Source organism: Thermobia domestica, unplaced genomic scaffold, assembly GCF_964235325.1.
Source record: "Thermobia domestica unplaced genomic scaffold, izTheDome1.hap1.1 HAP1_SCAFFOLD_513, whole genome shotgun sequence".
NCBI lineage: Eukaryota > Metazoa > Arthropoda > Insecta > Zygentoma > Lepismatidae > Thermobia > Thermobia domestica.
The window spans coordinates 7,182-32,807 of record NW_027656223.1 but is presented as its reverse complement, the minus strand read 5'-3'; the positions used below and the strand labels follow the sequence as shown (position 1 = coordinate 32,807).

At 36.1% G+C, this 25,626-nt stretch overlaps 1 protein-coding gene across 1 annotated transcript; it reads left to right on the top strand.

The window, feature by feature from the left end:
- The first annotated feature begins 21,673 nt into the window (after positions 1–21,673).
- LOC145676995 (uncharacterized) lies at positions 21,674–23,065 on the top strand. The gene has a single exon (XM_081747713.1). The coding sequence runs from the start codon at positions 21,674–21,676 to the stop codon at positions 23,063–23,065; it is 1,392 nt and encodes a 463-aa protein (XP_081603839.1).
- Positions 23,066–25,626: the final 2,561 nt, after the last annotated feature.

Sequence of the window (25,626 nt, the reverse complement as noted above, 5' to 3'; positions counted from 1 at the left end):
TACTTCATTTCTTGCGCTCTGGTTCTCTTTGAGAGAAAATGACCGCCGACATCTACTCGCATATTTCATGCCAGCACCGACCGTCGCCAAATGCCGGTGGAGATGGATGGATGGATATATATTATATATATATATATATATATATATATATATATATATATATATATATATATGTTTTGCTTGTAGATGGTATTAACTGCGATTCACACAGACATAACAAAACAAACACTATTACGACCTCAATTATTCTTTTCTTTTCTCTTCCACCATTTGTTTCAATTACGACATAAATCTTAAGAAAGAGTTAATGGAAACAAATTAAAACAAGAACAATGGACAGAAGACAGTAGAAATAAATGGCCAATGGAAAAACACAATTTCAACAGCTTCAAAGCCATTTGCTGATTATGCAAGACTAATTTCTATATAGAATAAATATTAAACAAAACCAGTTTCTTCAACAAAAATTATTGCATAACTTCATATTATTATTATTATTATTATTATTATTATTATTATTATTATTATTAATTATTATTATTATTATTATTATTGTTGTGGCCCCGCGTAGTGTAGTCGCTAACGCTCTCGCCTTGTCAGTCACTTTGTACCATTAATGAAGCGCTCTGTGACATCAGTCATATTCGATCATTTTCAACGAACTTAGAAAGTTCGTTACTGAATTCTCTATGTCTGTGTGTCTGTCTGTCTGTTATTTGCGATTTTTTTTTCAATTTTGAGCCCTGCATTCGATAGAGAATCAAAAGCTATCTGAGAAAGTGTCACTGTACCCCTCCCGAGATATTGGTCAAAAAATCGCCGATTTCCAGAGATTTAAGAAGCCATGTCTCGGGAACCGTAAGTCAGAGAAATCATATTGGTGTTGATCAGTACCTAAGAGGATGGTAAATATTTTGGTACCAAATAGTAACCGGTGGTCACTGTCCAATTGGCCATTGATTTGGCCAGTCTCGAGCAATTAATATCGGTACCAAAATGTTTAACATTCTCTTAGGTATTGATTAACACCAATAACATCTCTCTATGACACCGTTCTCGTGATTTTGACCCAAAATTGCCGATTTCCAAATATTTGAGGAGCCATATCTCGGGAAACATAAATTATAGAGAGATGATATTGGTGATTCCTGCCTCCTTTTCCTGAAGCGTCACCCTTAGTGGATTTGTTCAAATAAATAACAGATTAACAGAAGAAGAAGAAGAAGAAAATCCCTTATATATCCATTTCATGACTTTAGAATCAATACTTCAAAAAAGTACATATATAATAGTATTGTAAAAAATTACTCCTTTCTCTTCTTTATTGTGGGATTTTCAAAATTTGTGCAAGTCAAAGAGAATCATATTTTGTGTGCCAAAGTCCACAATATACTAAATTTCCTGGGTCCAATCTAAGAGCACACACAAACCACGTAATATTAATAATAGTGGTAAATATTGTGTTTCCATAAGGAGCGAAATTCGCAAAACCCAGTCTTATAAAATGAGTTGACTCAAACGTTCTTTTTTTCTTTTTAATCTTATTTCTAAACTCAAACTTTCGGACATCTGGTGAAGAGACATACTTTCTTTTAACCACTATTTCTCTTCTTTAAGAGTCGAATTTCACAAAATCTCGTTGTATAGATAATCTAAGGTTTAAGGAGAATATATGTACTTAATCGAATTCCTAGTTTCAGTGCTTTCAGATATCCAGTGGTAAGTGTCAGTGAGTGTCTAATCTTTTTACTTCTGTTGTAATTTTATCCTATGTCATGATAAGCGATGAAATTACGAGATACGGTGACAAGAAACAATGCGTCAAAAATAGCAACTATTTCTATTTTTGGATCAAAAGATCCAATATATTTCAATCAAAAATCTTCTTGAACAGAATAGGCCTTATATCTGGAGAACTACGTAGAGTGTAGTCGAATACAAACTATCAGTTAACTCAATATGATGTGTTTATTCCGTACGAAATACGAAAACCCGATTTAGGGGTCGTTCAAAAATTTTGGGGCCCCGATCCAAAAACTAATTATAGGCCAATATCGCAATCTTTTGATCCATTTTTTGATCATTCCTAAAATTCTTGGCCAAGATCGCAATCTTTTGATCCATTTTTTCGATCATTCCTAAAATTCTTGTTATTTATTTGTTATATAGATTTCGCAAGTATTAGACACCTTTAAGTCCAATTTCATTTCATTTATTTACTCCTCATAACAAAGATAGTTGGCACTTGGTGGGAGGGGTCAGAATATATAGGTTCAAAATACAGTATATTATGTTGAGGCTACATATTAACAATTGTTTACGAGCTACTGATGACCCAGCTATTTCTCAGAAATACTTTCTATTTGAAACCGTATAAACATGTAGCGAAGTAATTAGTCTAGTTGTCCGGAGCAATAACTCATCTTAACGCCCCTGAGCAATCAAACCAAAGAATTTCCTCAAATATTTGCCCAATTTTGCGCCCTCCCAATCCGGCGCCCGGGCCACAAGCCCAGTTCCCCACCTAGTTACGTCACTGTATACATGTAAGTATCTACCAACAGCAGAAGTGAGGAGTATCACTTAAATTTTATCTCAATTCTTGGAAGAGCAGAACCTTCAAAATTCGAATATTAAATATTTATGTCACATATCTAGAACAACAACACAAGAGGATATTACATTTGATTTGATTTTCAGCTTAGTATCTCTTTCAGCAGCGAGGCTATATGAGACGTGGATCTACTGCTTAACGTAGAATCTGAATCACATTAACTCCCGTCGGGAATCGAACCCCGGTTTCCCACGCCAAAGGCGTGTACGCTAACTGCTTATCCAAGAGGGATCTCAAGAGGATATTACAAAACACACACACACACACACACAAACGCACACACACACACACACAAACACACACACACACGGAAAGCGCATTACTTACAAGAAGAACGATTGTTTCATTCGGAGGTCATTATGCTGAATGTGTGATTTTAATTTTCTAGTAAGTCCTATAGCAGCGAAATCACTATGTCTCAAAGGATTAAATAAATTAGGTTTTGTATGTCATAAATTTTGATTCGAATTTTATATGGACATAGGCCCGACTTTGGGGGCAGGACACTTTTGGCCCCCTCAATATTTAAAGGTGGGATGGGGTCCCCCCAATATAATCCAGTCGAGGAAAAATTAACAACGAGGAGAAAGAATTTCTGTCGTAAACTTTGTCTTGCCTTTAATTCAATATTAGGAACAGCCTTCTTATTCGATGGAAAATGCCATTTTCAAGACTGTGTTTAATAGAGCATTGAAGCTTCAACCAACACTCTGGTAGTACTGATATGACAAGTAAAGATCAATGTGGTGTGCAAACTTGCATTGAAATTTCCAAATTTTGAACTTGAATTTGTTTTAATGCCTTTAGGCAAATTTGACTTAGGTCGTGAATTTCCCAGCGGGGCGGATGCAACGGACCGAGATCTGAAGAAGGGGAGGAGGGGTCTTCATCAAGCAGTTGATAGAAAACGGCTGAATATAATGATATATTTATTCTTGTTTGGGCCCCCAAAATGTTCTTCAAGTCGGTGCCCATGTATATGGAGGCATGTAGTATACGTATTTCAAATAGAATTTTATATTCGTAAACAATATATAAAACATGTGGAGATATTGCAGGAAGACAAACATATTTTATGAACAACAAAATCTAGCAACAACCACGAAACATAAATTGTATGGAGAAACCCTCAATTTCTGCTTTTAGTTAAATAAGAACAAACTGTGTTTTCAATTTTCGACAGTCATAAAAATGTTCATTTGTTGATTTTTCTAAAATATTCGTCTATTTTTATAACCATGCCTAACAATTGAAAATATTTATACACTCGTATTTTCTTAAATGAAAGTTTGGTTAAATGGATCCATACGTTAACACACACTCGTTTAGTTTGCAGGAATGAGTCCTTGGGTCGTAATTCTTCAAGTAATCACCACTAGAGTTTTCTGTTTTGACAGTAATAAGGACATATGTTTAACAAAAAAAAAAAAAAAAAAAAAAAACTTAAAAGATTGACAACAACTTGAGAGTGTTTAGTTAAATACTCATGAAGAAACATTTGGAACATCTGGGAAGAAAATGAGTCTTCTCAAAACGTTTGTCGTTTATCAGAGACCCTAAAAGCTGCAGGAACTAACCAGTTAACAACTTCAGCTAAAAGTGAAGACAAATAAATTGGCTTGGACGTTGTTGTTTTGCAGTCATTTATTCTTAACAAGGCTTTGCTGTGTCCAATTTCCCGCCAAAATAATGCCTCATTTGCAGTTCCTTCTCTACACGATAAATTAATGAGATGCAAGATGTTTTCTGTCTTTCTGAGTCACAACATGCTGCAGGGGACGAAGACTTGTTATTAGCTACTTCGAAAGAGTATGATTGCTTGAATATTGCACACACAAACACGAACATTTACTAGGCGACTCGTGAGCAAGAATTCACGCTGCAACTGACAGAACGATGAACAGAAAAGTTGCCCTGATAAATAATTCCTTCTTTCGCCTTAAAATTGTTATTAATTAGAACAAATATATATTTTTTATTGCTATTATAAATCAAAAGATAAGTGTTGATCACGTTATTCATACGTCATGATCATGAAACCATCATAAGGAGTTATTTTACGCTAGAATATTTTACAAACTGATACACCACACACATATCCCCAAAAATATTCATGTTGATTTACACAAAAGCAATATGAGAATATGGAAAGTAACCACAGTGTTAACACATTCAAAGATCACAGAGGGGGAACTACAAAATTCAAAAAAAAAAAAAAAATGTTTTTGACAACTTTGGACATCAGAGGTTTTTGAAGTAAACTATTTAGTTATGTATCTTCAAATGGCAGACTCATTGCTAAGGGGTTAATGAAATATTTTCTTCCAGAACGAAAAAAAAAATGGACATCTTAAAAGCCATCCAAGTCTATGATTGGGTATTGGATTACTTATTTGACAAATTAAATGCAAATGAGGCTCATAAACAACACCTGTCCTCTCCTTCCAGATGGTGTGCTTATATATCACTCTGCCCTGAACCGAACGATCGGTTGCCACGCCCATCTCTAAAGGGTTAAAAAAAAAAAACGCAATCAATACAATATTGAACAGTAATTTGCGTCTATACCTCTAATAACGTATTGGGGCTAATGTGGTTGAGTGGGTAATACGCGTATTATCTGTATGCGATGTCACGAGTTCGATTCCGTCTGGTGATTTTTTTCGCAGACACAATTGTACTTTAAACAGTAAATCCTGTCTCATATATCGCCAATGCTGAAAAGGGACGTTAAGCCCAAGTCAGCGAAAGGAAACTACTATTTTCTAACCACACCTGAGTAGTTTACAAGAAACAAAAAAGGCGGGAAGATTTTTTTGAAAGAAATATTTAGGCATACTTATCATTTAAGTCATAGTCTTTACCTCGCCCACAGTAATACAATGCAAAGGGCACTAATTTAATATTACCAGTAGAAAGGCTGCTGAAGTAAAGACAGATCTTCAGACCTACCACCGACATACAATAATTCTACTACGTGTGTACGACAGCCTTTCCGCTTGTATTGTATGTGTATGTTCGAGGGTGTCTGTGTGTGTGGAATTAATTGTTGCCCGTAAGAATACTAATGGAATCTTGCTTGGAGTTGCATCTGCATCTTACCACTTAAATGCAGGTCACGCCTCATTTTGTTTATGCACTTTTCATGCTTGTCTGTCAGTAGTACGTGAGAGCCAGACTTCTTGCCCTTTTTAGCACGGAGCGAAAATCTCTGTAAAGCATATGCAGGCCGCATGCTACACGAACCTGGAATGCCATCCACTCCACGATGGATGGACGGATGAAGAACTAAAAATAAAGCAGAAATGTGTTTTGCACAAAAATAAGTTTTATTGTAGTTTTTGACACGACGTAAAATTCCATTGTACTTATGTCATACAAACTTCCAGTTAACACGGAAGCATTTTCATAAATGCATGATAACTAATACAGTGTGATTCAAAACAACTGCACTGTATTTATCAATCAGTTACCATTTAAAAATAAAAAAGTATATATATATATATATATATATATATATATATATATATATATATATATATATATATATATATATATATATATATATATATATATATATATATATATATATATCAACAGATCTGGGGGCCGCAGTGGCTCAGTGGTAAAGCGTTCACCTTTGGTGCATGGGGTCCTTGGTTCGATCACAGCTCCCGCCAAGTAAGCTTTGTGGAGGACAAACACCGTATACATGGGTTTTCTCGGAGTTCTCCCGTTTTCCCCCCACTTTCTACATTGCACCATTTCATTCATTTCTCGTCATCACCGTCTCCTTTAGCTTAACCACCAAACCGTGGGACGTAAAACTTAAAGATTTCATTTCATTTAACAGATCTGAGTATAACCTTGGATGCAAAGAGTTGTCGGAATATTCCATCTATATTAGCAGTTATCAATGAGTGTCGCGACAATTGCGACTAAAAAAGAAGTGGTAGCTTCTCTATTTGAAGACTCTTAATGATATCACAATTGCGATAAGCTATAGTGTCAAATATTACTGAGATTCTCTAGGTTGAAATTATTATTTAGAAACGGCAGAATTTATTATAAAATACAGATTTATCCAATTGTTTTCAAGCCTGAGACTGGCAAAAGTAATCGAAATCCCTATTTTGATGTGTTTAAAATCAGAGTTTTTGATATGCACTTTGTCTTTTGTTTGTATTTAATACTTGATATCTTGTACTATTATCACATACAGAATACTAAGAATAAGGTGTTCCTTATATATATATATATATATATATATATATATATATATATATATATATATATATATATATATATATATATATATATATAGAGAGAGAGAGAGAGAGAGAGAGAGAGAGAGAGAGAGAGAGAGAATGTTTCAAAACAGCACCGACAACGTTTGGGAAGTGATTCCTGACACTAAAATAAGACGAAATGTATAGATCAACCTGGCTGCACACATGCTTCCTTTCAGAGTTATAGGCTGCCGAAAACACGAAAAACTGAACTTGAAATGTCTATAGCTCCAAAGCTATGGGGCCTACCGTAGTCGGATCAGTTTGTGCAACAGTTTCGTCTATACTTTTCGTTTTATATTGATGTCAGGAACCACCTCCCAAACGTTGTCGGTGTTGTTTTGAAACACCCTATATATATATAATAGTGGGTCAGCAGTTTCACTGGAAATATGCATTAAATACTGAACATGGGATAAAGTCCTGAGGCATTTTCTGAAATCTCCGGTAATATCATACTTCTGGATTATTCCCTTAATCCTCTCAATCATCTGTATGTGTTGTTTCTATCTTTTGATGCTTTTTAAGTCAAGTTCTGTGCCCGTAAATTCACATTCGTGCTTTCTGCTTCCAACTTGAGACAGGAAATCAACTCTTGGATCTTCAGATGAGATCTACTGAGCAATGTATTTATCTTATTTGTATTTATCTTATTATTTTATTCTTCTTCAGCATTGTTAGAACTGTGCCTCCGCTGGTAGCAAGTAAACATCCACACAGGAATATCCTAGTTTTCCATATTCTTGTGTAAAAAAAATAATCCAAGAACTCTTCTAATTTCTCATTAGCAGAAGCTTCACCAGCCTTCAATTTGGAAAATAGTTTGTTTCATCCATGGTGTTCTCGAAGGATTAGAATTACGAATTAGGTTTCTGGGCTGTCGACATCTATAGTCATTTACCCCGTCACGTATACGAGGGATGACGTCCTTCAGCGAGCACACTATCCGTGGAAAGGGAAGGAAAAAAGATTGGGGAAGGAAGGAAGCGGGGTTGGACAGTTACGTTAGGTACCATCATGGCATTTGCCTAGTGTGAATGAGGGGAAACCGAGGAAAAACATCATTCAAAATGGTTGGCCTGAAAAACCTGTTATACTTTTTCGACGGAGTGCCCCCACCGGGAATCGAACCCGGAACCGTTCGCACCAAAGGCGAGAGCGTTAGCGACCACGTCAAGCGGGGCCACTTGTGCTCTCGAAGACAGCATGAATGGTATAAACTTCTGTAAGTTACTTACTTCAGCCCTTAAACATGCTGCAAATCGTTTGATAATCCAATTGGCCACACCGATTGACGGCTTCTCCAAGATGCAGTAATTCGGTTTTGTAAGCAAGAGAAATAACAAATATTATGCTGACAAATCTTCTTAGCTATATACCAGTTTGTGTGTAGCTTTGTGTAATTAGTTCTCTCACTCAATACTCTTCGGATAGTATTTAGCTTCGACATCAAATATTAACCGTAATTTTGATGCAAACATATAAGATGATTAATAATTTGGTCATAATTGTCACAACTCATAATTTTTAAATTACTATAAGAAAGTGATCGTGATTGTCTCGGGTTTTCACATAATCACAATTGTCAATTATCCTATCAATGAGCACGGCTTCAAGACGTCCTGACGGGGGCTCAAAGGTAGATCGTTTATCTCTAAAGTGTGGGGTCCCTGGTTCGATCCCGGCTAAGTAAGTTTGTGGTGGACATCATGTAAGTGGAATTTCACGGAGTAGTCGTTTCCTCCCACATTCTCATTCCACCAACGCTTCCATCATCCTTCTCCTTTAGTTTAAAGGGCATAATCGTGGAATGTTAAACTAAAAGATTTCATTTCATTTCATTTCATTTGGAAGACTTCAGCATTTATAGCTCCTCAGTCCTCAAAATTGTTCAGAATTGTTCAAAACTCCACATGTTCCAATTTATCTTCTAAACGTAAGTAATCATTCATGCATAACGCTTTTATTAGTTAACGATACTCAACTACTTGTAATAGTAACAATCTACTCTGTGTCACTGAGTTTTGTTGAGGGTTGACCCATTAGTAAGTTATTCAACAAAAAGCCAGTGCATAACTAAGATTATACTGTAAATTGTCGTATGATATTCCAGATTTTTTAGTCTGAAAATCTGGGAACCTTTTTAATGAGGAATGAAATGAGTGGAATTCAAGCACGGAGTAAAGGCTACGGACTGTGTTATACAGACTAAGAAACGAAAACGACGAGAAATTTCAATGTACCACTACCTGAAAACCAACCCAAGATCTAACGCATCAAAGATACGTATGGTTACTAGAATGACTTGAGACATAGTGTTTCTTTATAAAAGAAAGAAAGAAAGCTAGCTAGCTTAGAAACTCATAATAGGAACAAATCACTGGTTCTCAACCTTTTCGAGCCTAGTGCCCCCTTGGGTGAATGTAACTGCCCTCAGCGCCCATAGTCGTCCTAATCCACTCCACTCACGCCCAAAGATGAACGTAAGACTTGGATGAAGCATTCTAAGAACAAGGAAAAGACTTCAATAATTGAAAACAGCTTTGAAATATTATATATACTGTATATATTAGGGTGGTCCAAATTTATATGAGGAAAAATAAATTTAGGAATTTCTTTGTACTCACCCCCTAAAATGGTTCCATAAGGAACCAAATTAAGCCAGGAGAAAAATTAGATCCATTGAATAATTTTAAATGGTGCCCCAAACGACCTAAAATTTTGAATGCGTTTACAATACATAGTTATGGGAAAAAACTGGAATAAACTCTAGTAATTTAGAAACGGCTCAAGGGAATGAAAAGATGTCTTGGATAATAAAACTAGAGGAAGAGACCAACCTAATCTTGTATACGTTATCATGGCGGCCGTCTTGAAGTCCGCCATCTTGAATTCAGGTCAAAATTTTTAAATAGAAAGAGGGTCATGTGACATATCTTTTTAAGGTAGCATTTCACCAGATGCACAAATCTGGTATTATTTTCAAGTTAAGTATATTAATGTAAGAGTTATTACGTATGAAAAACAAAATGCTTCATGTAATGTTATTTTATTGCAGTTATGGAACACAGATATGTAAGAATTTTGGAAGTCTTACATAAACTGAAACAAACTGCTTGTTTCGTTTTGAACTACAAATAAGTTTCTTCCATCAAGATGATTCATAGACCATTATGAGGAAAAAGAAAAATTATAACTTGGAAGAAATTGAAATACACCTTATTTATGTAGTATCTTTTTGGTAAGTTATGAATCTTATTTGCTACATAGTTCACTTTGTCGTATATAGGAAAAGATTGTCTGTAGGCCTTTATTATCTGCAAAAGAAACTGTTTGTGCTCCTCTTTTCTCGTAAGAACGTTGTTGTAATCTTCTATTAGTTACACTCCCCTTTCTGCACACCGTTTGTTACGTGGATGAATTAAACTATTGTCTTTCCTTGAAGATAGTTATTGTTATTTGGCCATGAAGTCGGATCACACTCAAGAAACCCTTTGGGTATTTTAAATCTCTCGAGGAAAATTTGTTTGTTGTAACAAAATCACTGATTTCTCTTTTCACAAGAATTTTTATGGTATCATCTCTTGCGTCAAGCCTCTTTGCTGCTTTACGGTTTCCCCTTATAGTTTTAATTCTTTCAACCATTTTTTGCTTTTCCATTATGGTAACTCCATCATCAAAAAATCCCAATGCTACGTGATCCTCCGTCAAGTACCAGAGCCGGCGTGAAAATTTAGAAAGAGCCACTTCAGATAATTCAGCATCTATTTGTCTTTAACTGTACAAATCTTTCAAAAATTGTAGATCTTGTAATGGTGAATGGGATGTTTGATCACATTTAAGAGCCAACTGTGAACATATAGTCGGATCAGAAAGTGCATACTCTCCGAAGACCCGTTTCTATTTACTTCGTTAAACGAAACTGTTGGCGAAAGAGAAATATTTTAAATAGTAGCTTGCTTTTCCCATCCACCTTACATGGTGAATTGCTCCAGGCAAACGAAAGAAAACTCCTCAAGGAGGTATGCCACCCAAGAATATGATGGTCAGTTCTAAAAATTCTCTGTAATCTTCTCTGCAGTGTCCTGCTTCTACGAGTTTGATAGCAAAATTCAACACTTCATTTCTTACATCGGAAATATTGTTTGTTACATCATCATCATCAATTCCTGGAATAAAGTTAGTGCAATCTATTCTAGACCACTCGTTCTGAAAACACTTCAATAGGAGAACGTCCGGTCCAGATGCAAACGAAACACAACAGTTATCAAATACACATTTTAAAACTAATTCATAAATCTGGTGTCTACAAGGAAGGTATAGAAGGTTATTTTGGAGCTTCTGCTCTAGCAGAATGCAAGCACCGTTGACAAGATCCATATTGCAAGGAGTAGTGTCATAATAAACTGCCTGCACGAACTTTACCAAGTTCCATTCTTCAAGTGAATGTACTATAGTAGAATCAATATGTTCTTCTCTTGATGACGACAAAATGGGAACACCAATTAGCCTCTCATGATCATCTCCTGTAATAATTATTGATGATAACCTGCCGGCAGTCTCTCTGCCAGTCAAATTCAGCAGTAGTTTGCCGTTCCAATGCACAACTAACGCACTTGATGCAGTCTGAAATTGTTTCTTGTAGTTCTGTGCAACTTCACTACAGGTTTTCTCTCAGCATCGGTGAATGGAAGACCCATTTATTGCTAGTTCCTCTACATTATGGCCTAATGCCTCTGCCGTCGCTGTCAGAATATGTATTGCTGCTCTATGAGTGAGCTTTTATCGATTAAGAGCAACACCAGTCTTTGAGTAATAAAATTATTTTTTCCCCTTTCTACATCTCTTGGACGATCCGGGCACACACGCATTCGTATTTACATTTTCTCTAACATTCTCAACTGGGTTTTCCCCTTCATTACTTGCACTGCTCCATGTCTTTTGGCGTATAAAGTTCAAACAAATCATTTTCAGAAGTGTATTTTCTTTCGCGTTCCTGTTTCGTTTGAAGCCGTGCATATCCCTTTCGTTCTTTTCACGCCAAACTCATGTCTTTACTTTTAGTCACATGACCCTCTTTCTATTTAAAAATTTTGACCTGAATCCAAGATGGCGGATTTCAAGATGGCCGCAATGGCAGTACTATACAAAATTAGATATGTTTCTTCGTCTATTTCTATTATTCAGGGTATCTTTGCATTACCTTTAGCCGTTTTATAATTACATGAGTTTATTACAGATTTTTCCCATATACTATGTACTTTAATCGGATTCAAAATTTTAGGTCGCTTGGGGCACCATTTAATATTATTCAATTAAACTAATTTTTCTCCTGGCTTAATTTAGTCCCATGTGGAACCATTTTAGGGGGTGAGATCAGCCCGATCTGAAAATTGATATTTATGGACCACCCTAATATTTTATATATATATATATATATATATGGAAGGAAATTTTGTTTGTATAATTTGTCTTACATTAAGCATCTTTTTCCTTATTATTTTCTCCATGATAAATGCATTTTCGTTCTTCATTTTTTTTAAAACATGCACTTGCCCTCCTCACTTTCCAAAAGAAAGGAATCAATGACCGTTTCTTTTATTGACTTTTTTCAAGGAATCTAAATCCGTATTATAGTCAATCTTCTATTATTATTATTTGTAAAATAAAAAGTATAAACTTTTAATAATTTGTAAAACGCATAATGACTATCGTCCAAAAAAAGAAAAAGTACGACACAGGTCATGAAGACTCAAACAACTAAATATTACATCTTCCCCCAATCGCTCTTCTGTTGCAGCGCCCCATTTGGAAACGCGAACGCCCACACTGAAAACCATTGATGTAGACCAATCATTTTCAACAAATGTTTTGTGTAACGTCTCAGTAAACCACGTGGAAAGGGAAAGGAGCAGCGAAGTGATATAAACTAATACATCGATACCATTGTCTATGATTTTGGAGATATACTGCTTGTGGATGTACGACTATGCACATACACTTACAAACATTTGCTTATCTTATTCCCTTCCTCGTCTCCTCCCCATCTTTCCTCATTGAAGTTTCTCTCTGTTTTTCTAGATTGTTAAACCTCATTCCTATGTCATCAGTTGGCCACTTGGAAATAACTGATGCAGGCAAACGAAATGAAATCTTTAAGTTTTACGTCCCTCCATTATGTCGGTTAGGCTAAAGGAGACGGTGATGACGAGAAATGAATGAAATGGTGGAATAAAGGTAGTGAGAGGAAACGAGACAACTCACGCATACGGTGTTCATCCACCACAAAGCTCACTTGGTGCGATCTGGGATCCATCCAAGGACCCCATGCACCAGAGATGAACGCTCTACCACTGAGCCACCGCGGTCCCTGATGCAGACAAATGTAGACCGAAAATGAAATCCGTGCTAAGTTCCTTACACTGCTCAGTTAAAATTAGTGGTGGGCACAAAAACCGGTTTTTCGGTTTTGGTTTTTAGAAAAACCGAAACCGGTTTTTGAAAATTTTCAAAAAACCGGTTTGGGGTTTTCGCCGAAACCGGTTTCGGTTTTTTCCAAACCGGTTCGGTTTTCACTGAAACTGGTTCGGTTTTTCACCGAAACCGGTTATCGGTTTTCTCCAAAACCGGTTCGTTTTTTACCTGGTCCGGTTTCGGTTTTCTTCAAAACCGATTCCGGTTTTTTTTCAAAATTTGTTCTATTTCTGACCAGAATGGTGTTTCGTTGTTCTCCGGAAACCGAATCCATTTCCACAGAAATAGTTTTATGTGTTTTCGAAACGTTTTGACCGAAACCAGTTTCGGTGAAAACCGAAACCGGTTTCGGTGAAAAACTGAACCGGTTTTGGAGAAAACCGAACCGGTTTTGGAGAAAACCGAAATGTCGGTTTTTCGGGTTTCGGTTTTTATAGAAATCGGTTTTCGGTTTTTATAAAAACCGTTTTGCCCATCCCTAGTTAAAATCGGGATATCTAGTGTTCACTGTGGAAGTAGTTCAAATAATCGCCAGAAGAACGAGCGTGGTCCTATGTGCCAGCAGTTCTCAAGTAAAATCTGGGCTTCTTGCCGAAAATTTTCATTTTAGCACTTAGTGTTAGCATGGATTCTATAGTCAGTCTAGAAATGTCTTTCTACTTTTCTCAGATTTATCAGAGAAAATTCCATGTTATCCATAGTTCAAAAGAACACAATAAAAATAATTTGTGTTAGTAATATCTAGTTATGCAGCATAACTATTCCCTACATATCTCACTCACACAAAATTAAGCAGATATCTCAAGACGTTCCTGAACATGTAAAACTGAGTATCTCAAGCATATTCAAGGCAATATGTCCTACGAATATTCTGAACAGGTCTCAAGAATATCATGGGCACTAAGTATCCTGCACAATAATATGTTACGAGGATATTATGACAGGATGTTGCTCTTCAAGATTCATAACTGTAGACAGTCTCAAGATGTAAATTTTAAAAAAAGAAAAAAAAACATGTCTTACAACAAAATTTTCTTTCATTAATAATAATAATAAAAAGAAGGAGTGGGGGAATGTCGACAAACAGAAACAAAAATTTATTTAAAAGAAGCTCTGAGTTTACAGGAAATCCATGTGCTGCGTTCATTAAGCACTGGGGATCGTTGTTGTGAGCAGCATATTAAAACCTGTTCTCTATTAGATGACGTCCAACGAAAGGTCTTGTCACACACACACAAACAAAAAAGATCTGAAAAAGCATCCAGCTTTTTGAGTGACGTCTATTCAGTTCACATCAGAGAAAAATGGTACAAAAACAAGAGCTTAACTCTCAACTGCTGCCCCTTCCCAATATCCATAACATAACTTCAGTACAACGTGTCTCGCATGAGTGCCTCTGTTTTTCCAACATTTTATTATTTTTTTGGTTAATGGTTCTTATTGGAGTTTTTTAAAAAAGGAAAAAGGCCTGCTGTTTCATAGTTAAACAGGATTATATATCTCAAGCATAGTTTCGTCTCAAAACACCAACTGCCGACATCTCTTTTCTCTCTCTCTCTCTTAAATAAAACGGCATTTCTTTTCATCACTCCCCAGTCCTCCAGCCGACACTAACACCAACCAATCTCCAAATGCTGAGTGCTCATTAATAGACCGAAATCAGAGAATGTGGAGAACCGTGGGGACTACATTAGACCTATCAGTCAGTTACTCAGTGACTGAGACTTCCAGCCCAGGTAAAAAGCAAGCGACTAGCGTTGGTTTGGTAAGCCGAACATTACAACGAATGCATTATACAGCGTGAGAATTGGGCAGACAGACCAGACCACACACACAAACATTCTTTTGCTACAGACATGTTTGAGGTTCATTTCACTCAGTCACTAGTGGCTTCGGACGGTTGGCAGACTACCAAAATATATCTATAAGAAGCAGACACTCATAGACAGACGTGTTTCAAAACTTCAAGTGAAACAATGGAAGCGAAATTGAGGCCACCAATAGACACTTAAGCTACACTTAGAAATAGCCACTGAAATTCAAACCAAATTAGAAATATTTACTACTGGTATATTAATCATGTTTTGGAATTAACTATACCTCTATCGATATACCATACAAAGGGTTTATAATAGTAGACCAGATTACTTTGAGGTCCGTGATATATGGTGAAATCGAATCTGAGACTATAGATTAGTGGTTCTCAACTCGGAGAGAAAGGTGCGCGAAAAGCGAGCAAAGAAGGCGCAGGCTGCTGACAGAAATAAACTGTAAACGTTATGAATAAGGCATCACTTGTAATGATCATTCCCAATTTAGTATTAGCAAACTTCATAGTCGCTACATGCAGATGCTTAACATTTTGTCTTCTCTATTTCTATTTAAGATTCCTACGTTATAATTATGTAAATTAAAATTCTTTACAAAATTATCAAAAATGAATACAAAATGCTATTTCAGTGTGCAACAGGTAGCCTTCAAAACAGGTAGCTCAACAGGTAGCAGTTGAGCAAGGTTTTTCTCAACTGAAAAACAGCAAATTATTAAGATAATTGAATACTGAATTTGAAATCGCAGGAGTCAGACAAAAAGCATGTAATATAATTATGACCAATTAGTAGGAAGAAGGGGGATGAAGTAGCAACAGATTATTATGACCTAAATAGAAGGCTAAAATAGATCAATTTGCAGCATCAAGCCTGAACTTTCTAATTGCAAATTATTTTCCCCTTTATGGTAATTAACGTTATTTATGGTTATTTTAATGTTATAACGAACGAAGCACTGTTTTTTGTTTGTTGGTTGGTTTATTCAAGTTATATTAGTGTTGTCCATAGAACGAGACATTTTTTGTCTCACCTCGTCAGACGAGAAGTGTATTTTCAAATTTGAAAGCAGGTGAGTAATTTTTCGAGTCTCATGGCAACACTATGTTACTTCAGCGAAGTCTTAAAGCTCAAACATTGTTTTGGTGTTGTATACACTAGCGAAAATCTCGCGGGGGAATAAGGGGACATGTCCCCCAATCTTGGAACTGAGGGCTACTGTCCTCCCTAATAATCTGATTTGAAATCTGTTTTTTGGGAGAGAAATGTGACGATTTCTGCCCGACTACCAAAAGCAAAGTGAGATGAAATTTATATACCTTGCTGTATAATATACAACAGGTTCAACTCAGAAATCGCATTCATCTACTGCAATATGAGACTCACCTTCCCCAACCATCCAAAACAAGCCTCAAATCTGACCGCCTCCGAATGTTGAAGACAACTCTGCTCCCCTGATCCTCCACAGTATTGTTTTGCAACTTCATAAGTATTTTAAACACGAAAAGAAAGATTATGGGAACGATCTTATCTGTCCCCCCAATGTTGAAGATAGATTTGCGCCTGTAGTTGCATGATTCACAATCATCAGCTCAGGTCAGCTATCTCTCGATTGGTTTGACGCATCTTTCCACCTTTCCCTATTCTAGACCAGACTTTTCATAATAAAAAAAATATAAATTGATACCAGTGATTGTACAAACAATTAAGAGCATTATCAATCGATACGCAAGGCATTTACACAATAAACTCCCAACAATATACAATATATGGTTTAGATACCGTTATACCACATCCTGAATGATCTTCTCGTGACGCAAAATCATTCTAAGATCTAGATGAAATGAATAAGAAAATCGGGGCATACATTTTGTACATGAATTTACAAAGCCAGACGAGAAAAGCTTTCTGAGAATCCAGAGGAGACATGAAACAATTCTTCGGGAATCGAGACTGAGACGAGATAATTTTAATTCTCGTCTCGTGGGCAACACCACTACGTAGTATCATTGACAAAAGGACTAAGATTCGTTACTTGACACTGTTTCTACGAACTACTTCTACAATCTTAAAATAAGCAATCGAATAGTCATGATAGAAAAATATGTAATAATTGCATTTCATACTGAACCATGAAAATAATATAACAATCGATAGTATTTGATACTATATATAGCCTATATCAACTGAACGATTTTTTCGATATTTCCAGCTATCTATTTTTTTTATTTTTTTTATTTTTATTTATTTTTATTTTTATTTTATTTTTATTTTTATTTATTTATTTATTTTTTTGCTAATCAATCAAATAAAATATCCAAATCACTGTGTTCACGACCTGACTAACTACTGCGTTAATTCTTTCCACCTCAATGTCCAATCCAATGGACTTGTAGTTTGTCGTGTCATTTCTTATTCTTACATTGGAATACGTTAGTTGAGAACATTTGGTACCTTGGTTACTAGACTGCGATATTCATAGGACAACTTGCCATTTCACGATTTCCTCTTCGATTCGCTGAAACAAATATTTTATTTAACGATTAAAATAAAATCAGGTTTGAAGGGTTTAGGAAAGAATAATCATTAGCTCGGAAATAGGGCCCTCATATCTGGTAAGAAGCGTTCTTGGTTCGAATCCAGAACCATAAGCAGATTAATTACATTGTATCCATGAAGTTTCCTGGTGTATTACCGTTTCTCCACACTTCACAATGAATCTACCAATTCTTGCAAGTTCTCTCGCGACTATATGATTAGCGATCCTATAGTAGTGCGGGAGGTATGGGTTTTATTCCCGATCGGAGCTATTGTAGTTCGGTTTTAAAGGCTTATATAGTCTTCATGCTAAAAAGGAATTAAATTCCGAAACAAACAGAAACTCAATTTCATTTTTCATTCATCCCTTTAAAGCTGACCAGCCACGTGGGACGAGAATGCAGGAAATGGTTAGGAAATGGTGAATTAATGAAATGAGAAGGTAGAAGAGAACGTGAGAGTTCCGAGAAAACTCATAGACGCGATTATGTCCACCATGAAGTAGGAATGTTCGATAAGGCTGAGGACCTATCGAACTTCGGGAGTGAAAATTTATCGAATTGTCATTGGTTACTCGAAAGCGTTCGAGTATTTGAAATTATCGAAGTTTCGGGTATTATCGAAAGTTCGAGTATTCTTGAAGTTTCGGATATTATCGAAAGTTCGAGTGTTATTGAAGTTTCGGGTATTATCGAAGGTTCGAGTATTATCGAAGTGTCGAGTATTATCGAAGTTTGTGAGAAGAAACTTTTCTTTCACTTCATCTTAAGAGAGGCAAGTTTTAAAATGAACACCCTGCATATAGAACATGTACACCTATGATAACCTCGTTTGCATTGTTTCTTCTAAACACTTCAATAATTTTAACAAAAGAAACACTGACCAAATCTTAAAACTTTACTTTATTTTAAATTATAATTTGTAACTGTTATGGTGTGAGGACTGCGATATGTCATAGTATATAGAAGAGACAGGAAAGAGAATGAAAGAAAGGATAAAACAACATGAAGATGATGTTAGGAAGAAAAAAGATACCAATGCCATATACAAACATGTTAAGGAGACGAATCACGCAATTAAAATGAAATGAAATCTCAGAGTTTTACGTCCCACGGTTATGCCGGTTAGGCTAAAGGAGACGGTGATGATGAGTAATGAATGAAAGGGTGGAATGAAGAAAGTGGGAGGAAACGGGAGAACCCCGAGAAAACCCACGCACACGGTGTTTGTCCACCACAAAGTTCACTTGGCGGGGGCTGGGATAGAACCCGGGACCCCAAGCACCAGAGGTGAACGCTCTACCACTGAGCCACCGCGGCCCCGAATCACGCAATTAATTGGGATAAGACGGAAGTATTGGAGATGGAGAAAAGAATGATAATAAGGAAGTGGAAAGAAGCGGATTGGATAAAGAAGGTAGGAAGAGATAAACTGATGAACTGGACAGGGGGCTTACCAATTAATGAATCATGGCAAGGAAGTTTGAATAACATAGAGAAAAAAAATAAAATAAAATAAAATAAATAAAAATAAAAGGTCCTTATAAGAACCAAAAATGAAGGAAGTGATTAATTGGAAAGTGAACACGAAGACTTATAGGATTGGCTGAAGGCCTCGGTAAATAAGAAAAATAAATAAATAAATAAAAATAAAAAAGTACAACAATGACTCTATATAAATTATGTCTGTTAAAAGAATTTAATTTTTTTTTATAACAATGACTATATATATGACGGTTAAAGAATTTAAACTCTGTTATAACAACATTTATATATATGTCTGTATTTTCATTAATTTCGATCGTGTCTGAAGAAGGATATGCTAGATATCCGAAACAGTTACAAATTATAATTTAAAATAAAGTTTTAAGCTTTGGTCAGTGTCTCTTTTGTTAAAACAATTAATCCAAAGCCATGAATAGTCTTACTAACTTCAATAATACTGAACTTTTCAAAATATTCAAACGACTCCATAAATTGCAATCATACTGAGATCTTTCAGTATTTGCTGCTTTCAAACAATTCGAGACTGACGAACAGTTCGAGTGTCTCAAACTCGTCGAATGTTTTTAACATTTCGAATGTCTCGAATACTTCGAGTGCCTTGAAAACTTCGAGTGTCTCGAACATTTCGAGAGTCTCGGTCACTTCAAGTGTCTCGAATATTTCGAGAGTCTCGAACACTTCAAGTGTCTCGGACATTTCGAGAGTCTCGATCACTTGGAGTGGCTCGAACACTTCGAGAGACTCAAACATTTCGAGTGTTCGAAAGTTCGATAAAATTAAAATTCTTTATCGACGAAACTATTTTGAAATTTTATCGAATTGTTATCGATTACTCGATTATCGGAACAGCTCTACTATGAAGTCTCAGGGCCTGAAATCGAACCGAGGATTGCTCGCACAATATCAAGTACTGCCGCTGAGTCATCGTTCCCACCCCCAGAATGTTGTCTTACGAATAATTCAAATTAACATTAAAGACGTGCAGTTCAGCAAGGTTATTAGTTATCTTCTACTCATTCCATTAAGACAAGAATAAAGCAGAACATGATTAAATTGTAATTATTTTTTTTAAAAAGAAGAAGTTAGAAATAGTGCTGCTGGAACTATTTAAAATAATTCAAGGAAAATATTCACTAAGAATAAATGCCACCTAAGGCCCATAACTTCATTATGCATGCTTTATGGAGATAACTTTGGAACAATAGATATAGTTCCGAAGTATTCTGCGATATTAAAACCATAATCCTCTTAAGTATCTGGAAGCTTTCTTGATTCAACTGTCAGTAACTTCTCATTTGTTTCGTGTATATAAACGCGAAAAGTGATGTGAAAGAGAAGTTAGCTTAAAAATGTTTGGGAGGAGACAGGCAAGATATTACTAAATATATTAGTTTGAGTAACGTATAATGAATAGTTCAGTTTCTTTTAGTATATTGTATATCCAAATTATTTTGTGTTCTAGTTTATTTTTAAAGTTTAACGTCCCACGATTATACACCGAGGCTAAGGATAACGGCGATGATAAGACAGCTGATAATGGTGGAATTATGAAAGTGGGGGAAACGGCCGAACCCCAAGAAAATCCATGCAATGGTGTTTGTCCATCACAAAGTTAACTTGCTGGGGCAGCTGGGATCGAACCAGAGGCCCCAGATAACAGAGGTAAGGTATCTCAGGTCAATCACGGCCCATGCTTCAAAGGATAATAACTCTAGCATAGAAAGTTCCTATTTTTCTGTCCATACGGCTTTAGATGTATACTATTGGAAATTTCATGACGGCCTTAGGGTGAGGTCCAGAAAATTGACCTATTACCCTTCTCCGCCCATTACATGGTAGTGAAACCGATATTTTTTCTGAAATCCGATGTTGCCAACAAATTCGAACTCCATGACAGCTCTCAGCTAAAATAGGAGGGGGCGAGTAAAAGCTGATCTCCGTTACTTGAGTAGGGAATGGAATGTTTTAAATGTTTTGGCGAAGAAAAAAGTAGCCTGGAAAGCTGCGAGTCCTTCGTGTTGCTCTGTTATTTGACACTTCAACAGAATATCTTTCTTCTTCCGTTAAGAAGGAGCGACCCATATGTGCAGGTCAGTTGGTCAATGTTAGTTCATCTCCCTGTTCTCTATATAGAAAGAATGAAATAAACAAAGAAGGCAAGAAATACATTTTGGCATTTTTTAAAAGATAAACATGCATCTATTGAAAAAAAGCACGAGGAAGATTTTAATCTATATAAAAGTATCTTCAATTCTAGTCGAATAATAATATCTGAAATGCATGATGAAGAAGTAACTTTCTCATTTACATAATAGATAAGGCAACAAGATATCAAAAATTTACGAATAGTGTCTTTCAATTATATCTAATGTGTGTTTATTTTTCCCTTCCCTACTTTGGAGTGTGCATTCTTTTAAAGTTATAAACATGAAAGGAGCAAAAGTAAGCAGACAGAGTGTGAAAATTATTCAAAGTGTTCGTACATTTTTTAGCGGTATCGTGCACGATGGGGGTTCTATACCGAGCAAGAATATTAATGAACTAACGTCGCAAGCTACAGGAGTTAGTGTTTCGACAATTAAGAAAATTGCACGTTTGGATGCTGCTACGTACCGTACCCCAACTAAAAAGAAAGTTCACAAGACAAAATTTGCGTTTTCTAAAATCGATGACTTTTCCCGGGATTTGCTGCGTAGGACAGTTTATGAATTTTACAAGGAAGGGATTTCACCGTCAGTAAAGTCATTGTGCGAAGCAATGCGCAGGAAAACCGCCAACACCGATTACGAATTTCCTTATTGTGCTCGGACATTATATACATTGTTAGAAAGTATGGGATTTAGGTATCGGAGAGCAGACAGGAAACCACGCAGGATGGAATCACCAGAAATTATTTCTTGGCGATATCGTTATATTGAAGAAGTAAAAAAGTATCGTAGTGAAGGGTTTCGAGACGTTTATTTAGACGAAACATGGTTCGATACCAATACGTGTAAAATGAAGAACTGGACTGACGACTCGGAGAATTGTTCGGTAGCAGTGTCAGATAAAAAGGGAGAACGAATAGTAATAATTCATTGTGGGGGCCGTAATGGGTTTGTTGAGGACGCACTTTTCGTAACACACAAGAAGATGGAAAATGCTCCTGCGGACTACCACGGTACAGTGACTGCAGCCATCTTTGAAGAATGGTTTGAGAATTCCGTGTTAAAACGACTGGAAGAACCATCAGTGATTATTTGTGATAACGCGTCAGTGCATTCCCGTGTTAGTAATCCGAAGCCAAACTCTTCTTGGCGGAAGGAAGACATTATCAGGTATATGAATCAACATTGTATACCTGTACCTAATCCCATTCCAATTAAACCAGTACTCGTAGAAATTGTAAACAAACATGTCGGTTTTCAAGAGAAGAGGTACGTGATTGATGAACTTGCTCTTGCATACGGACACGTTGTGCTACGTTTGCCACCTTATCATTGTGTATTGAATCCCATCGAACAAGTGTGGTCAGAGTTAAAACGGCGAGTGGCGGCCAGGAACTTAACAGGGCATTCCGTCAGTGCTCTCATAAACATAATAAAGGAATCAGTTCAGAACATAACGCCGGAAAAATGGAGAAACTATATTACGCATGTAGAAGGTATTGAGGACAGCTATCGTGCTCTGCAGTGTGTTTTTGACAGTGACGAACAAGCAAAATTTGTTATAACAACGGACGGCGATTCAACAACGGACGAGGAAGATGGTAGTGAAAGTGAAGAGCGAGACTATGGATTCGAAGAATTGGCAGATGATGATAACGACAATAACATATAAAGGAAAGTATAATTTATTTGCTGTTATTTTATACGATTTTCTTCTGAATTAAATTGCAATAAAACTTCCATGGGAATTAAAATAAAATGAAATGTAAGGTGAATGTAGGCTAAAAGAGACGAGGATAAATGTAAATAAATGAGTAAAAAATCATTGGTGAAATGGCTGTCGTATTTACGCATGGGCCATAAGCCCTGGGCGACAAATTTTGGAGGCGGAAAATTTACTCTGACCAGATATTATTCCAAAAAAATATTATTCTCTATTATTATTTATATATTATTTAACGATATATTATTAGTCTAGTAGTATGTTAACAGTAGTATAGTATTATTAGTATATATTGTAATATATTATCTAAATATTATTTATTGTATATATTTTATAAGTTTCCCCCTCCACGCAAATAATGATTATTCATTTCACCGTGTCCAATTTTCTACATCAGTATTTATTGATATTGAGGAAGCAGCAAGTTTTGGATGGCTTATGGAAGCAAAAATGTTATAAATACTGTACAACAGATCTATAATGCTAACTGTACAACAGATGATTTTTAAGAAAAAAGTTAGAATAGTCGTGAGACCTGTGTGATTGAGTACACTTTACGTAGTACGTAAATATAAGAAGTTGCGTTAGAAAAAAAACTGCAATTATATTCTAAATTTTAAGCAAATGGATAGATAGGATTTAAAAGATACGCTTTATCTCAGTGATATAAAAGTATTTGAATATTTTAGAGAACCACTCGTTGTACAGTGTTTTATTTATTTATTCACAAAGTTGAACTTATTAAGTCTAGAGAAATCTCGTTCCAGGTCCAGAGCAAAGGATGAAGAAGAAGCCAAGCTTATATGGGAAAGGAAGTGTAAAATACAAAATTATCAACATCTCATATTCATCCATCATTAAACACCTTATTAGCATCTTCATCACAAAATTAGAAGTGAGCTCCCTCGTGACTGAGCAGTTGGCGCGCGCACCTTTGACGTGGGAGAACCGGGTTCGTTTCCCGGCTGGAGCTCGTGTGTTTCGGATACTGCATTAAGCTGTGGGTCCACGTCCCATATCGCCCCACTGCTGAAAGGGATGCTAAACTCAAAATCAACAAAATTAGAAGTAAAATTAAAAAAGACAAAATAAAATGCATACTAAGGTACTCGCACAAAAAATTAAAAGACAAAAATATTTTTAAAATTTGAATATCTAAAGATAATTTTAAGGCATGGCATGGTAGATCCCTACTAACTGCATGTTTTTTATCACGCCAACCCAATACTCAATAACCTCATTACAGTGAATCCTGCAGTTAATTCATAGCATGATTCAAAACACTAAAATCCTATTCGATCATATTGAATTCACCTCATGACCAGCAGTAGGGCATCTGGCTTTCTGCCCTTCGTTGTTCAGCCTTCAGCTGGGCATCGCAGTTTTTCCAGATGTTTGAATCTAGACGTGTGATGGTTTTCTCAGCTTGCTGAGTTCTATCCATCTACACCCTTCCGAAATTACTAATGCTATTAGGCGCCGTTTCTTCCTCTTTTTTCTTCCATAACCCTGGTAGATAGCCTCTCGCGAGTGCTAGAAGCCGGGAACTAACAATCTCACACCACTGCATGTTCCTTGTAGAATAATTGCATGGGGACCTGGAAACTAGATTGAGGGCTGTGTCCAGGACCGGGTGCTGCGAGATTTGCGGGGCAGTGCCCATACATATTTTTCTATTTCTGATTTTTCGTGCTTGCACTCTATTCCATCTATATTCACCTCTCCTATAACGCTATTGGACGAGGTTTCATTGATCTTCTCTTCGAATCCCCGGCCGAAAAACTGTTCGCGAGTGCTAGAAAGCCAGTATTACCAAATCCTACAATATGTATGATACTTGTGATATCATTGTATGGAGACCTTTGGTATAGATCGAGTGTGTCCAGGATCGAGGATGATTAGTTATTAACGGGACAATGTTCTATATTATTATTATTATTATTATTATTATTATTATTATTATTATTATTATTATTATTATTATTATTATTATTATTATTATTATTAGTGCTACGGGGTGTTTATTTAATGAAGTTCTAGGAATAGTTGGAATGCATTTTGACATTAACAATGAGAAATGAGAAGAAAATTTTGGAAAGATTCTGACAAGGAATAAGTAAAAGATACCGTGTCACTATTCGTTCAATGGGACGAATCGTGGAGAATTTTCAGTCAAGATTTCTCGTTGCATAGTTCTTTGAACTTCCGGTTGTGATGTGATTTTTAGTACCAGGAAATGTAGTTTTACTATTATAGTTATTTTTAATATACTTTGTTTCGGATCGATTTCCGATCAAGCGCACATAGTTTTCACAGTTTTAAACCTACATTTTTAGACAATTGAAAATTTACTTGAGTTAAGAAACAACAATCCTAGGCTTAAAACAATGTGTTGACCACACATCACACAACTTGTCCTTGTTAGTCCTTGGTGATCTGTAACATTTGTAAATTATTATTTTTATTACCTCTAATCATAAAATTATTTATTAAGTGGCTCAAGAACCGGC

What these genes read in the sequence shown, in the direction of transcription:
- LOC145676995 (XM_081747713.1), top strand. Translation starts at nt 21,674, where the DNA reads ATGAAAGGAGCAAAAGTAAGCAGACAGAGTGTGAAAATTATTCAAAGT.